The sequence below is a fragment of the Toxotes jaculatrix genome, chromosome 19 (assembly GCF_017976425.1).
Source record: "Toxotes jaculatrix isolate fToxJac2 chromosome 19, fToxJac2.pri, whole genome shotgun sequence".
Lineage (NCBI taxonomy): Eukaryota > Metazoa > Chordata > Actinopteri > Toxotidae > Toxotes > Toxotes jaculatrix.
In genome coordinates this window covers 21135026-21149348 of record NC_054412.1, presented here as the reverse complement: position 1 = coordinate 21149348, position 14323 = coordinate 21135026, and the positions used below count along the sequence as shown (strand labels likewise).

The following is a 14323-nucleotide window of genomic DNA, read 5'->3' as shown; positions in this document are numbered from 1 at the left end:
AAAGTAGATTTGTATTTGTGTCAGTGTAAGTACTCATGAAGGCTCATTATGTAGCACTTTATTTATTTATGTTACAGCTGCATCATCTAAAGGAAATACTCAGGACTTATGTGCTGCTCTCATCTGAAATTCAAAGAAAGTTTTCAAAGGAGCCACAGTCAGAGCTGCAGGGTTTTAATGAAGGGACAAACGGCAGCACTAATAACACTGGCTTTAACTAAACAGTGTGAAGAACACACTCCTTCATTAGTGAGACTGAAGGAAGCTAATATCCCCACCAGCAGCTTCTGGGATGTGTTGCTGTGTGTGTGTGTGTGTGTCCTGAGTGAAATGGAGCCTCACAGCAGTGTTTGGATGTTGTTCCATGCACCATCAGTGTGTGTGTGTGTGTGTGTGTGTGTGTGATGAGAAGCAGTGACACTCCAAATAAACACTGTAGCATTTGCTTTATTGTAACTGCAAGGCTTTGTGACAATGACAGACAAGCTTGTGGGATCTGGGCGGGGTCACACAGGAGTCATGTGACCTTTGAGACCGTGCACAGTAGCTTATAAACAGCATCTGAGGTCTGCAGTGTGGCTCTGCCAGAAGAAATGGAGACAGGATGCAGGCACTTCTTAATGAGTGAGGAGAGATCTACATCAGCAGACTGGGAGTGAAATCATTTATAGCTGCTCCGCTGTGAGATCAGGGCCAATGTGAGTTCAGCTCACACACTCAACACAGACTTCCTGATTCTGTTACAGCGACAGCAAAGCTTCATTCTTCTCATAGTTCTGTTTCCGAACTGTGTTGACTTACTGAACATGGAGCCTGGAGGAGATTTAGGGATTTAAGGAACAACAGGGGAACAATAACAAAATCAGGGAGTGTTCCTTTAAAGACCATGAACTTATGTTAGGTTTTATTTTTCATTCTTGACAACTGGGACAACAGGTTACTGTGTGATTCAAACTGAAAACAGGAAATCTGCTACATATAAAACCAAAGCTGACCACAAAAAAAAAAAAAAAAAACCTGACCCAAATCTTCTCAACATTTCCATTTCAGTATTTCTGCACATGCCCAGCTACATTACTGCGGCCATGGTATGTCACATCACATCAACACAAACACTGGCTGAAGCTGGCTTTTGTGTTGAGTTAGTCTCATTTTGGCTTTGGTTTGTGAAAAACCTTTGATGTCACACTCGGACACCCACCCACACATATACAGACACACACATGTTCAGTCCCTTTGTGGTGATGTGTTTATGGTCCCGACACACAATAAAACTACCGTTTCCAAGATTAAGAATGAACACTGACGCTCGGAGCGTGCAGTTACATCACTACAGAAAGCCAAGCAGATGCACACGCACAAGCACACGCCTGCTCTGTACAGCTGTGTTTCACTGGTTACAGTCAGCTCCATTAGATTCCAACACACACACACACACACACACAACATCTGTTGTGTCTGTCTCATCCCCAGCTCTGCCACACTGATGGAAATGAAAACTGTGACATGGTCACCTCTGATTATCTGCTGCTTGTTGAACAGGTATATGTACAGTCTTGAGTTAAGGTCACCCTCTGTCCCAGTTCCCTCCAATCAATGGAACAAATTCACCTTCTCCAAGACTGTTCTCAGAGCGAAGTAACACGACACCGTCTGAAGGACGCTTGCTTTATGAAGGATCTCAGCTCAGTGGACAAACGTAGCAAAAGTTAAACAAAAATCTGAATAAATAGAATTTTTAGAAGTATATACAAACGTTCAGTCAGTTCAAACCTCCTCACTGACGTTGTAGGACCAGATGTGATGCGCTGATTTACCGATACAGCAGAGCACAAAGCACGAAGGCTGACGTCGTCGTTAGATTTGATGGCAAAGAGATGAAGCTGTCTGATGGGAATCCATTTTTACATCTTAGACCTTTGCATTGAAGGAAACATTCCTGAAGTCCTGGAAATAAAGTACTCCTTACCTTCCAAAAGAAACAGCTTTCACTTTCAGACATGTGGCAGTAAAGTGTTAAAGTCCTCACCTGTTTCTGTATCTACAGTAAATATCTGCATGAACAGAACAGTCCGAGCCTTAAGCAGGCTTAAGGTGTGCTTTCTCACTTTGTTATTGTTCTTTGTATTTGTTTGGGACTGGAATGTGTTGTGTTTTGGGTGATGTAAACAGGAACTATGGACGTAGATACAACAGTCAGATGAGAACCTTTCTATGGGGAAAGAGTGAAGACATGAGGAGACATTTATCCTTAATGGACGTGTGTGTGTTCTGTTGTGTTGTGAAGTTATCTTTCATAAAAACTGCATCTGTAGGGTTCTAAGGGTTTTTAACTATTCTGACAGCATTTGATGAAAAGGTGGAATGTGAAACATTTCTTTAAATCAATGCAAAAGTCTTTTATGTAAAAATGTGTACATGGTACAAACTGCAGCTGCTCCTCCACCCGCCTGGTGGTTTCTTCATTTCTGTTACTGTGTCTCAACACACACACACACACCTCAGGCCAAAGAGGTGGAGGAACATAAACACACAGTGTCAGAATTAGCTGGAGGATGGAGGGATGCAATCTGTGGTGACACAACATCAGCGTGAGGGGGCATTACTGTCACACCAGTTCCCTTCCAGCTCACACCTTGTCCAGCTGGGTGGAGTCGGCCTCCAGTCCAGCGGGACTCAGTTCACAAAGGTAGAAGAGCGTCTCCTCGCTGGCCTCGGCCTCTGTCAGAGGCTCCAGGCGGATCAGGGAGCTGCGGGACAGCTGCTTGGACTCCAGGTTGGTGTCCAGCAGCTCTGAGGGCGGCTCAGCCTCTACAGAAGCACTGGAACTGGAAGAGGGCTGGAGGTGGGTGTTGCCGGTGGTGCTGCTGCTGCTGCTGCCCAGATCTAGTTCTGGAGGAGGGGTACAGCCATCAAGGAAGGCCAGCAGGGGGCACGAGGTGTACTGGATCAACTGCTTATCTGCACAAAGACCAAGACATAGAAGGAGTCAGCCTGGACTGTGTCCAGTCCAGACTCACAGAGGCTCCACAAAGCACTCACTCTGCTGAATGTAAATGCAGGTGGCAAAAAAAAAAAATGAGTGTATGAGTGGAGGCAGGGGTGTGAGCGTATGAGTGTCCTCCACTCACCTGTGTTGTCTTCCTCTGTCCTGCATCTGTTTAGCTGTGAGGTGTTGTCTTTGGAGGACACGCTCTCCTGCAAACACATGGAGAGGTCATGATCAAAGGTCAGTTTTTAAAATCTGTTTTACAGACAACAATCTTGACATGTATTCATGTACATTTGTACTACATCTACTAATATAAAGTAGCAGCCGGAGTTACACAAATGTTGTGATAAGGACGTATAGATCAGGTCAACATTTCAGTGTGTGAGTGATGTTACTTTACCTCTATGGAATCGAAGTCCATGCCAAACTGTTTTCCATAAAGCATGGCCTGGAAATCCTCCAGACTACAGTCAATACTGTCCAGATAGTCCATCAGCTCCACCCTGACAAGACACATGAACACACACACGAACACACACACAAAGACCATGATCCATCAATAACAAACAACTTAGTTTCCTTTCCTCCAGAATAACCGGTGCAGGGCAGTACTACTGCAGTTACATATGTGACATCTGAAGGCTGGAGGGATCTTCAGGTTGTATGAAACAGCCACAGCATAAACAACTGTAAGGTAATAGTTAAGAAAAACCAAATACTGTGGGCCAGGTTTGTGGAATTATCCCTCCCATGTCACCACGACCCAGTAATTATTCTCTGCGTTAGGCTATATTCATGCTGCTTTTAGGCAAAGAAAGAAAGGAGGCAGCATCAGCCTGAATAAAAGGTTTTGCTTCAAAACAGAATTTCTTATTATGATGCTATTGTGCAAATTGATCACCTTCACGAATGTAAGGAACCACAGAATGGGTCAGTGATGGGTGTAATGGAGCAGAGTAGATTTTATTCATGTGAATAAATGCATGTGTGGGTGGGAGGGTGAATATGGAGTTTTAATGTCTGGGGCAGGATGTGTTCAGGTAAAGAGCAGTACAGTATGTTGGCTCATATTACTGAGCAGTTACAAAAACAGGAAGTTGAGGCACAGAGTGCGTGTGTGTGCGTGTGTGCGTGTGTGTAATAATTTCCTAAACAGAAATTAGGAAATATATATATATATATATGGCTAAACAGCATTCTGAACCTTTAAAGACTAGCCTGTCTTTTTCTAACGCCATTTAAATATATACATTTTGAATAAAAGTTCTTTTTAATGTTGGCACTTACTTGCCCAGCAGGTTGATGTTCTGCGATATTGCTCCATTCTCGTTCAGTATGGAGTCCATCATTTTGACGGGGTCCTCCAGACTCAGACCGGAGGGTTTATTGAGCTGCAGGGCACTGCTGGTTGGTCCACTGCTGTCTAAAGCGCTGCCCTTCTGGCTGTCTTCGACTGCTGCCTCTGTCTGTTTGACGTCGTCTGTGCAGGTGGTGCTCACCTCCGTCTCAGCTGGCTGCACCGCACAGGTGTCCAGCTCTACTTCCACGATTTCTACGTCACTGAGAAGTGACAGCCAAGTCTCTTTAATGTCAACTTATTTGATGTATTTACAGTAATGTGATGCCCAACCAATGTATGTGTAAGATTTTAGGTGAAGCTGTGGAACATCCTAATAATATTAACCATACGTGCATAAAAGGATTCCTTTTGGACAGAAACCCTGTTGTAATTTCTATTATTGAATTCTGCTTCATTAACATGGTATTTACACTATAAATGGGTACGTTTGGTTTCTAATTGAAAACATTTTAAGTTTCTCGAAGAACCAGGATAAATATAACTCTAATGAACCTTTACCCAGATAAGTAGGAACAGCTGGAAACCTAAACAGGAAGTCATGAAACAGGAAGATCCTATTCACAAGATGTCTTAGCATATGAAACCATTTTAGGGAAATGATGCACATCCTATACTGTATGTAAGACTGCACTTTGTCAGTCTATCAATTGTATTGTCATAAGAGGCAGTAACAGGGAATGTGTTAGGGGACTGGGATCTGAGACTGGGAGAGGAGCTTCTGGCTGTTTCACAGTCTGTTTCAGTTCTGCTGTCGACTGATTCAGCTGATGGAAGCACCAAAGATGATTTGGATAATCACCATCAGTACTGTTTTATTATTTAGCTTAATAATCATTTTATTATTATCATTATTGTGGCTGCAGAGGAGACATGGAGCCGGTTATCATTACTCACAGATAGTGTTTTTAATCAGAGCTGTGTCAAGGCACTGCTGATACAAATCAAGCATTTCCTGCTGTTTCTGCTTCAAATTAAAAGCTGTCACCAGGTTCGTAGAGCTTTATCAGCATTACTATTCTTTATTAAAAACAGGTCTGCAGACGAAGAGAACCTTCACTATGTCAGCACAGTTCATTCTGATCACAGCCTGATTCTCCCTGGCACTCAGGAGAGCACTGCTGCAAAGCAGACACTTTCCATTTGTCTCACAGCTACCGCTTTCCCTTCATGTGTAAGGTGGCAGTCTGAAAGGTCAAAGGTAAAAAGTCTTACCCTTGTTCATACGTCCTGGGCGACCCCTCTGTGATCTCAGCCGTCACCTCGGCATCATTCTCCGTCAAGTCGCAGATGATGACGTCATCTGATATCTCAGAGCCCTTCACACCATTCAGACTGTTGACAGACGACTAAACAAGACACACAGTCAGAATCTGGACTTCACACATTCAACATCATCTATTTAAAAACAAAAAAATAACCATGGAAGTAAAGTAACAGAAAAATAACTGATCATATCGGAACCGCACCGATTCACAGTGTTCACCATCAGTAAGACTTTGCATGTTTATATCATGAGCTATTTACTGACCTGTTCAACGCACACTTTGTCATCATAGATCTGATGAATGTATTTGGGCTTCTTTCCATTGCTGTTCATAAGAATTGGCCTGTCAACAAGACACATCAACATTATAGGTTTTCTATAGTTTACATTATGAGAGTGCTGAAACAATCAGCTGATTTACTATGTAGCTGTTCAAGACAAAGATATGACAGCGACAGTCTAAATTCAAAATTCAGTCAGGTGAAAACTGCACCTTTGACAATGAAGAGGTTACTTCATTTTCTTCTCTTCATTTTAATTTTATAATGATCTGTCATTTAATCAAAATCAATACACGACTAATTACACATTAAGTTACATTTTCAGACACCTGCAATAATTACACCACTGCACTACCAGAGGGGAAGATTTTTAAAACAGATGATTCCTCATTTTCAATATGCAGAGCAAAATTTAAGGTGTATTTAAAACCAACTGCTGTGTCAAAACAACCCAGAGGATGTCTTTAAGGGCAGCTAGCCATGTGGAGTGAATCAGCTTTCATTCCAGATGTAGCTGTCACATGTTAGTATGAAACAGGTTGTTATTCCACCACAGACAGTCTGTGATCATTTAGGCTACAAAACCCCCTACAAGCTTTTATTTTGGCATTTATTTTGAAGTGACACACTGTAAATCTGACAGCTCTTTGTATTTTATGTGGCATCTCATTCAGTGAGGTCTAATTGAGAATATTCAGTATTCACTATTCACTTCATAAGGTGCAGGGACCGTGTTTTTAGAGGATGAGTTATTTAAAGGACCAGTACTCGGATGTAACCGTGTGACCTCACCTTTTGCGTTTTAAATTCAGGATGCGGTTGTTCTGCACCAATGTGACGATGAAATGTATCAGCTGGAAAAAGAGCAGTCCTCAATCAACAGAAAGTAAATGCAAATGGACATGCAGCTCAGATGATAAATAGAACACGTGCTGGCTGTGGTCCTGTTACAACATTTTCCCTTCCACACATCATCAACCCAATGCCACAAAAATGTTTACATGAACACTAAGTTCAGTTCAGTATCTAGCCCAAGGACACTTCAACATGCAGACTGACCATTTTCAGGCTGAATTTATGAACACACCCCACACTCTAACTTTTGTGTAGCTATTATAAATAGGAAATCTGTTTTCTTAATTTCTCCCGTACCAAGAGGAGAACCGGTAACATTAGAGCTAAGGATGCTATGGTCTTTACTAATTTAGCCCTGGTGCCCGTTTAATTCCAGGTTTCGGTAAAGATACTGAATAGAAAGCTCTCAATGTGTTTATCCCGCTAAAAAGAATAACATCACATATTAAACGATGGTTCTCCTGAGAAACATGCACCACTCACAAAAGTGGTTGAAAGTGCTCATAATAACTCAAGCTAGCATCTGCATCTGAGTCTAATTCGAACTCTAAAAATGAAAAGAAATCTGAAAAACTTGTTTAGATAACACATTTTCCTCTGCTGAATGGATTACACAAAGGTTTGTTTCCAGGAGGCATGTACGTAAATACAGTTCCAGATGGTGTAGATGGACAGGTCAGGTGTAGTGCTCACCTTTTTGATGAGCTGTTGTTGATGGGCATGTTTCTGTCTCAGGTCGGAGATCTCCCTCCACAGGGCTTCGTTCTCCCTAAACAACAAAACAGGTTTCATTCATGGTCAAGAGAATAAACTGAACGAACCAACCCTGTCTCCTACAAGTCCTGTATTTTAGAAAATACTATGAGACACAATTTTGTTAAATGGCCAGATATGAAAGTTCACCAGTATTCACGCTCAGCGTGAGGACTAGGTCAAGGGTATGGCTCTGTTTCTAAACAGCAGTATTTATATGCAGAATAAAATGAAAAGGTTTCGATTCCATTTTGTTGAATTTTCAAGCCACACCAGCAGTAAAATCTGAAAATTCAGGTAAAAAAAAGTTACATCTGTGCTTTGGGTGTTTGCATTTCTAAGAACTAGAGCTAGTTCACCACTATGTTCACTTCACCTGGGAGAGGTATTCACAGGGCACATGTTACTGCACTACCGGCTCTCAGCCAGGTTTGTGTCAAAGTTGTGGAACATGATGAAATCTCATCTTGCAAATGACTTACTGGACAATGATCTAACATTTGGCCCAAAGTTTAACCACACCTTAACCAAACTGCACATCATTATTTTCCCCACTAATGTAATTGTGTTATTTCACAGAGATAAAGTAGGCAGAAAATAAATAAGTATGTGCATGCCGACACAAAGACGTCCAAACAAGATGTATACATAAGAAAAAAGTAAATGGTCTTAGGTTTGCTCTTTACTGACTGAATTCTCTACATACAATGTTTTGTTCTCAGTGTATTTTCAGATACAGCCTGTACACCAGCTTTTCACTTACCTCTTGAGTGTTGCCAGCCTGGCATCAATGCTCTCCTGTTTGTTGTGAACACTGTGAACACTGGCCAAGATCTTGGTCAAGTCTTCCTGTCGAATCTTACTGTCCTCTGGCCGAGCATTAGAAACCTGAAATTGCAATCAAATCTTGGCTTTACAGTATCTGAACACTGAGAGCATAGAAGAACAGCAAAGCTGCCATCTTAGGAACATTATGAGTTTTGCACAAGATGTGACATTAGCTTGCAAACAAGAGAAAATGGTCTTTTTATTCTGACAAGCAACTTTCTCTAGTTAACTTAGTTTGTCTTCATGATGATTAATTTCATCTCAATCACGTTTTGTCTTAACTCTGTTTGTAAAAAAAACACAATTCACCCTACATCTGATTCATACAATGTGTCGTACCAGACCACTGGGCCGGCAGAGAGCCAGTGTCTCTCACTTCTGATTAAGGTTTGCTTAGCAGCAGCTGTTCCTAGCTCTACCTCAGCTGTAACGAGCTGAAACTGATATGGATCCTCTTGTCTGACTCTGGGTTCTGTGTCAAATCAAATATGTTTCCTAAAAGAACTGCTGAGCAGTTTGTTAGGAGGATACTTCTGGCAATGTTCTACAGTGTTTGATCTCAGTGAAATTGGGAAAGCATACAGTGGTTAGAAAAAGTATGTGAACCGTCTGGAATTAACAGTTTGTTTTTTTTTTTGCATTGATTCACATCATATAAAACCCTGTTCAGAACCAGACATTAAAATGCGTCTCCACCGAAACTTGTGATCATATCTCTCTTCCCCACTCTATATGCAAATAAACATCCCTTCTGTTTAAAAAGACCAAATGTGTTGTTGCTTTTGACAATGAACACAGATAGTTTTGTGTTTTGAATGATTTCATTTACTTGTGGCAAGCAAATGAAGCTTCACTGGAAACATCCATTCAGAGCCAAGTCCATCAACAGCCTGTGGAAAATGGAGCTCAGTGATGAAAGAAACGTCAGAGGAGTGAGTGATGAATAAAGGATGTTTTACTGCCTTTTCATCTTTCCTACTAAACTATAACTAGTAGACAAAGGCAGCTGAAGCTATTTGAGAATACGCATGAGTGTGTACATCTTCTTACACAGAGGACGTCAGTTAAGTAGCTGGTCCTTCAGTGTGGCCCAGGACACATTTGCGTCCACAAGCCTAAAAGAATGTGGTCTGAGTGATCAGTTCTCATATGCGTCCTCAATCTGTCTTGGGTGGATTCACACCTGAACTTAAAGCTGTGATCGGAGCACCTGAGACGCATGTTAGTATAAGATCTGAACAGAGTCTGAGTGCCAAGTACAGACAAAGACGATGTGCCTAAGCGAATAAGTAACAACACTCAACTATCTTTCGTGTCCTTGTTGAACACACCAATTAAACATTCACAGTGCTAGTAGAGAAAGTGAACCCTTGGATTTAATAACCAGTCAAACCTCCTTTGGCAGCAATAACCTTAAACAAGCTCCTCATTTAGCTGTGTATGAGACGAGCACAATGTTCAGGAGGAATTTTGGACCACTCTTCCTCACAGCACATTTACTGGGTTAACATTCACCCAGTCACACTGAGTCAAGCTGCTCTTTGGCAAACTTCAGGCTCTCAGTGAGGTTTTCTGGAGACCAGCAGCTTCCTCTGCTCCATGCTCTGCTGATGGAAGACTCATAAACAGAGATGTTAACCAGCTCCAGTGTTTCCTTTAAGCATTTAGCTGTTACTCTGGGCTTCTTTTTAACCTCATTCAGTATTTTGTGCTCAGCTGGATGCTCACTTCTAAGGAGAGTAGCCACAGAACTAAACTGTCTCCATTTACAGAGAGTTTGTTTGACTGTGAACTGATGAATGTTTAAACTCTCTGAGATGACTCTGCCTGGTTCACATCAGCTGATGCTTATTGTGAATAACAAGCTGAAAGTTCCTGAGTTTTTTTTTTTATCTTAGATGAAGATCTGACCATGTCTGGGCTCACTTTTTCTTGCCACTGTACATATATATGAATGTTTTCTTGAGTCATCCAGTCAAGGTTCAGTATATTTTGGTAATGGCGGCTACCTAAGCTTGTCAAGCACTACTGGAATCCCACTGAGTCACAGGGTCCTTGGCTACGTTTTACAATAATCACTGTGTTGACTGGTAAAAAGAGAGGTAACAGAGAGATGACCCCACCTTCCTCTTGATGTTTTCTAGCAGGTCGTCCTGTCCATGTTTGAAGTAGGGGTGCTTAAACTCCACTGGGCCGTCTCTCTCCTGTTTCACAATGCCTGTGTCAATGTGCATCACTTTACGGAACCCATCTGCATGCACACATGTGCGCGCGCACACACACACAAACAAACAAACAAACAGGGGAAACACATTAAAAAGCAGCAAAAACACACCCTCCTAAACTTATGTATGCAAACGTACATGCGAATGCAAACACAGACACAGAAATCTGCAGTTCCCTTTAAGAACACTCAGTGTATGGGTAGTCACATGATCAGAAGACACTATAATGTAGAGCTATCTTCATATTACTGTAGTGGTAAAGACTGTTTACAATCTCCACATGGCTTATAGTGGTAAGGAACTGAGCTGATGTACTATGTATACTAATTTTCTTTCATGGAGGTTTATGCCAAACAGTGAAATAACAGACACACATTTCAGCATAGTGCAATGTATCACCATAAAACACAGTCTCCAAAGTGACCTGTCTTACAGTGCCAACAGTGGCCGCAAGGGTTTTGAATTACATGCTACAGTTGTTCCTATTTCTCTGGTATCTCAGTGTAATACCCATTCAAATCAGTGTCCATCTTTGAACTGCGATGTTCTAAACCCTGACTGAGACTAACAAAATCAGACCTTTTTGCTTAAGTATTCATAGCTGCATGGTGGAGATACCAAGGGTTGGGCTAGATAACAATTCAATACAGCTGCACCTCGACCGTCAGTGGAATTACTGGTGAGCAATATTATGATCTATGATGATGACAGATACCATGAGATGATATACTGTACACTTAGTTCTGTATGTGTACTGTCTCTGGTTGTGTTAGGCCATTTTAGGTAATGATGCAAATCACTAAACAACTGTTTGTCAGTATTGACTTTTTTTTTTAAAGCTTTTTGCAGCAATTCATTTAAGAATCTCCATTTGTCAGGGTTAGAGTTCACTGAATTATCCAAAAAGCCTTTCTTGCCTGGTTATTTTATCCATGCATAGTTTGGGGACTGATTTTACAGAAATGTTTACTTACTTAATGATATACAGAAATATATATCATATAAAATCACATGTACCTTGTCAGATGATTTTATCCATATTGCCCATTATTCAGTCTCAATCAGGTAAAAAAAGAAATCATAATAAATCCCACAAGTAATTAACCACAACACAGGGCCCCTCAGCTGAGTATGTATCCTGTTGCTAAATACAAAGTAACTCTGACCAACGCTGATGTTTACACTCTGCCAAGTGGTTACCGTGGCTACCATAGCATTTGGCCCTGTATCCATGTTTTGCACAGAATAAAACCTGGTTCTGCCAAATATTTGCTCATACCAGCTTCTAAAATGTCAGGATATGACATTTTCTATTCTCCTATATGGCACTAAACCAAGTGTTATTTGGGTTTTAGACTGCCTGTAAACAAGCTATCAGAACATATCTCCTTGGACTATGAGAAATTATAATGGGCCCCTATTTTGCTCAATAGAGAAAATGATTAACTAACTAGTTAGGAAAATAACCTGTAAATTCATCAATAGTGAAAACAGCTTTTAGTTGCAGTACTGTTTCTGTCCCTGCTCTCTGGATAGGTGGAGAATTGGATCGGTACTAGGTCAATCACCTGACTGGTTAGTTACCTGGTCATCATCCTTGCACGGCAGCTAACTGTGGCTGTATGGGTTTACTGGGCTGTGTGTCACCGAGTGTGGCCCGAATCAACCAGCCAACACTGTAGGTCACTCTGAAACCACTGCAAAGCACTGACTCATGGCTTCTACCATGACTACACACAAAGACCAAGTGATGAATGCTGTCTTACACATGTTGAGCTGCCTGATGAAACTGGCCATGTTGTTGTGCTTGAAGAATTTGGGGAGGATCTCCTTGGCAAAGCGCTGCTCGTCCAACACGAGGAAGCTGTTGCCCTCCTGCAAACAATCACCACCACCATGACAACAAAGCACTTCAGAGAGCTAAAGTATATATGTTAGTGTGTCTATTTAACCCCGTGCCCCGAAACTCTCTCTCTCACACACACACACACGCACACGCATGCACACACGCGCGCGCACGGCTTTCCAAAACTCAAAAATGAAAAGATGTTGGCATGACGCAGAGACCGAATGTGGCTTAGTATGCGAGCTACCCAGCAGGAACACAATGAAGGAAAATGAGTAGCTAGCTGTGCTAACAGCTGATGTCTGGCCTCAGCTAACGCTTGCTAATCGCTCCGTGAGCTGAAGCGACTAGGCGTTTGGTGGCATGTATATGTATTTGGTGCATGTATTACAGTTATTTGTTAAATTAAGGCTTGTCTGACTAGCTGGCTAGTTGTTTGCTTGGCGTTAGCTTTCAGACCTGACGTGCTAACGGCGCACAGTTTTAACGTTACCTGACTCCAGCAAATGAATTCATTCGTGTCCGCATCCTCCACCAGCGTCCACAGCTTGGTGAGGAAAGCCGGGACGTTCGAGTTGTGCTTCATCTCTAAAAGCTAACGACAGATACACCTGAACTAAAACTGCGCAGTGATCCCTTTATTCCGCAGCACGAATGTAAAGCTCCTCGACTCTGTGGCCTTCAGGAAAACGCCAATGGCCTACAACTTCCGGCCGAAGCCAGCAGGAGCGGATTGGTTGAAAATGATTTTACGTAAAACTCCTCACGTGGACCTCCATGCAAACAAAAAGAGGTTTGGCACATTACCCCGAGCAAAAAAGTGGTGACGAAGCAAAGGAAAAACATGAATAAATGAACAGAGAAACATAACCACTGCAGATGCACACAGGTGCACTGCACGGTACAGTTAAACAGTTTACATCCCATCATGCTCTGTGGCATGTATTCAGATGCTGAACGAAGACGAAAAAGTGACTTTGAAAGAGGGTTGATTGATGAAAGAGCTTCAGTCACAGAGACTGTTCAACTGGCTGTTTTAACAGGAACAGTGACTAAAGTGACATCTGCATTTAGATCTATGGGACAGACGTCAGTGAACAGGGTCAGAGACTGTCGTCGTTGTTAACATCCAGTTGTATTCACCCAGTTGTATTCACCTACAAAGCCAGATGGAACTACACTACTCACAATAAGTTAGGGATATTGTGAGAGACTCATACAAACTGTGTTTGTTTCACTTCAGAAATTTTTGGGATAGGGAGGCAATTGTATTGGGGTGATAGACACACCTCATTTTGTGTTTTCCACATAATGGTCTCACTGTGTACAGTGTGCCTTACATATTGGGGCCAATACCAAAAAAATACAAAAAAAAAACAACCCTTTTCAATGTGGCATCAATTTCACCATTCTGAGGGTATAAAAACCTGGTATTGTCAGTAAGTCATTCCCAGTTCATCATAGAATCCATCATCATCCCCCAATTCTGCCAGCACACCCCCAACTTTCTGTTCATCGATGATAATGCTCCACGACATCGTGCCAGAATTGTCACAGCTCAACTTCAGGAAGTCGGAGTGCCTCATATGGTATGGCCCAGCAATGTCCCCTGACCTGAACCCCATAGACCGGATGATCGTACCCCACCCCCTACGTCACCTGGCAGAACTGCATGTAGCACTTGTGGAAGAGTGGAACGCATTGCCTCAGAACAACATCATGAGGCTAGTGAGGAGTATGAGACGTCGCTGTCAAGCTGTCATTGCGGCAAATGGTGGAAACACCCGCTACTGACATTGTCAATTTTTGTTATTTGTGGCTATCCTTGTTATTGTCTAAATTTTTAAAAACTAATGAAAATGGTGTTTCTTCTCATTCATTATTAGTAATATCAAAGGGAATTTTTACTTATTTCATTA

The 14323-nt window shown here is 41.9% G+C and overlaps 1 protein-coding gene across 1 annotated transcript; it reads right to left on the bottom strand.

Moving 5' to 3' along the window:
- Window positions 1-887: 887 nt before the first annotated feature.
- Window positions 888-13082, bottom strand: hsf2 (heat shock transcription factor 2). Its single transcript, XM_041064787.1, has 12 exons — window positions 12898-13082; window positions 12325-12433; window positions 10457-10584; window positions 8269-8393; window positions 7446-7521; window positions 6690-6751; window positions 5881-5959; window positions 5565-5698; window positions 4280-4552; window positions 3393-3495; window positions 3132-3198; window positions 888-2961 (listed from the first exon to the last, which is right to left on the bottom strand). The coding sequence occupies exons 1-12, from the start codon at window positions 12988-12990 to the stop codon at window positions 2630-2632; spliced, it is 1581 nt and encodes a 526-aa protein (XP_040920721.1). The 5' UTR covers window positions 12991-13082; the 3' UTR covers window positions 888-2629.
- Between the last annotated feature and the right edge of the window lie 1241 nt (window positions 13083-14323).

Excerpts from the sequence above, each read along its gene's own strand:
- hsf2 (XM_041064787.1), bottom strand. The coding sequence starts at position 12,990 with ATGAAGCACAACTCGAACGTCCCGGCTTTCCTCACCAAGCTGTGGACG. Across the intron at positions 10,585-12,324 it reads CATCAGGCAGCTCAACATGT|ATGGGTTCCGTAAAGTGATG; the intron begins GTAAGACAGCAT and ends GTGTGCATGCAG. Across the intron at positions 6,752-7,445 it reads AACAACAGCTCATCAAAAAG|CTGATACATTTCATCGTCAC; the intron begins GTGAGCACTACA and ends CTCTTTTTCCAG.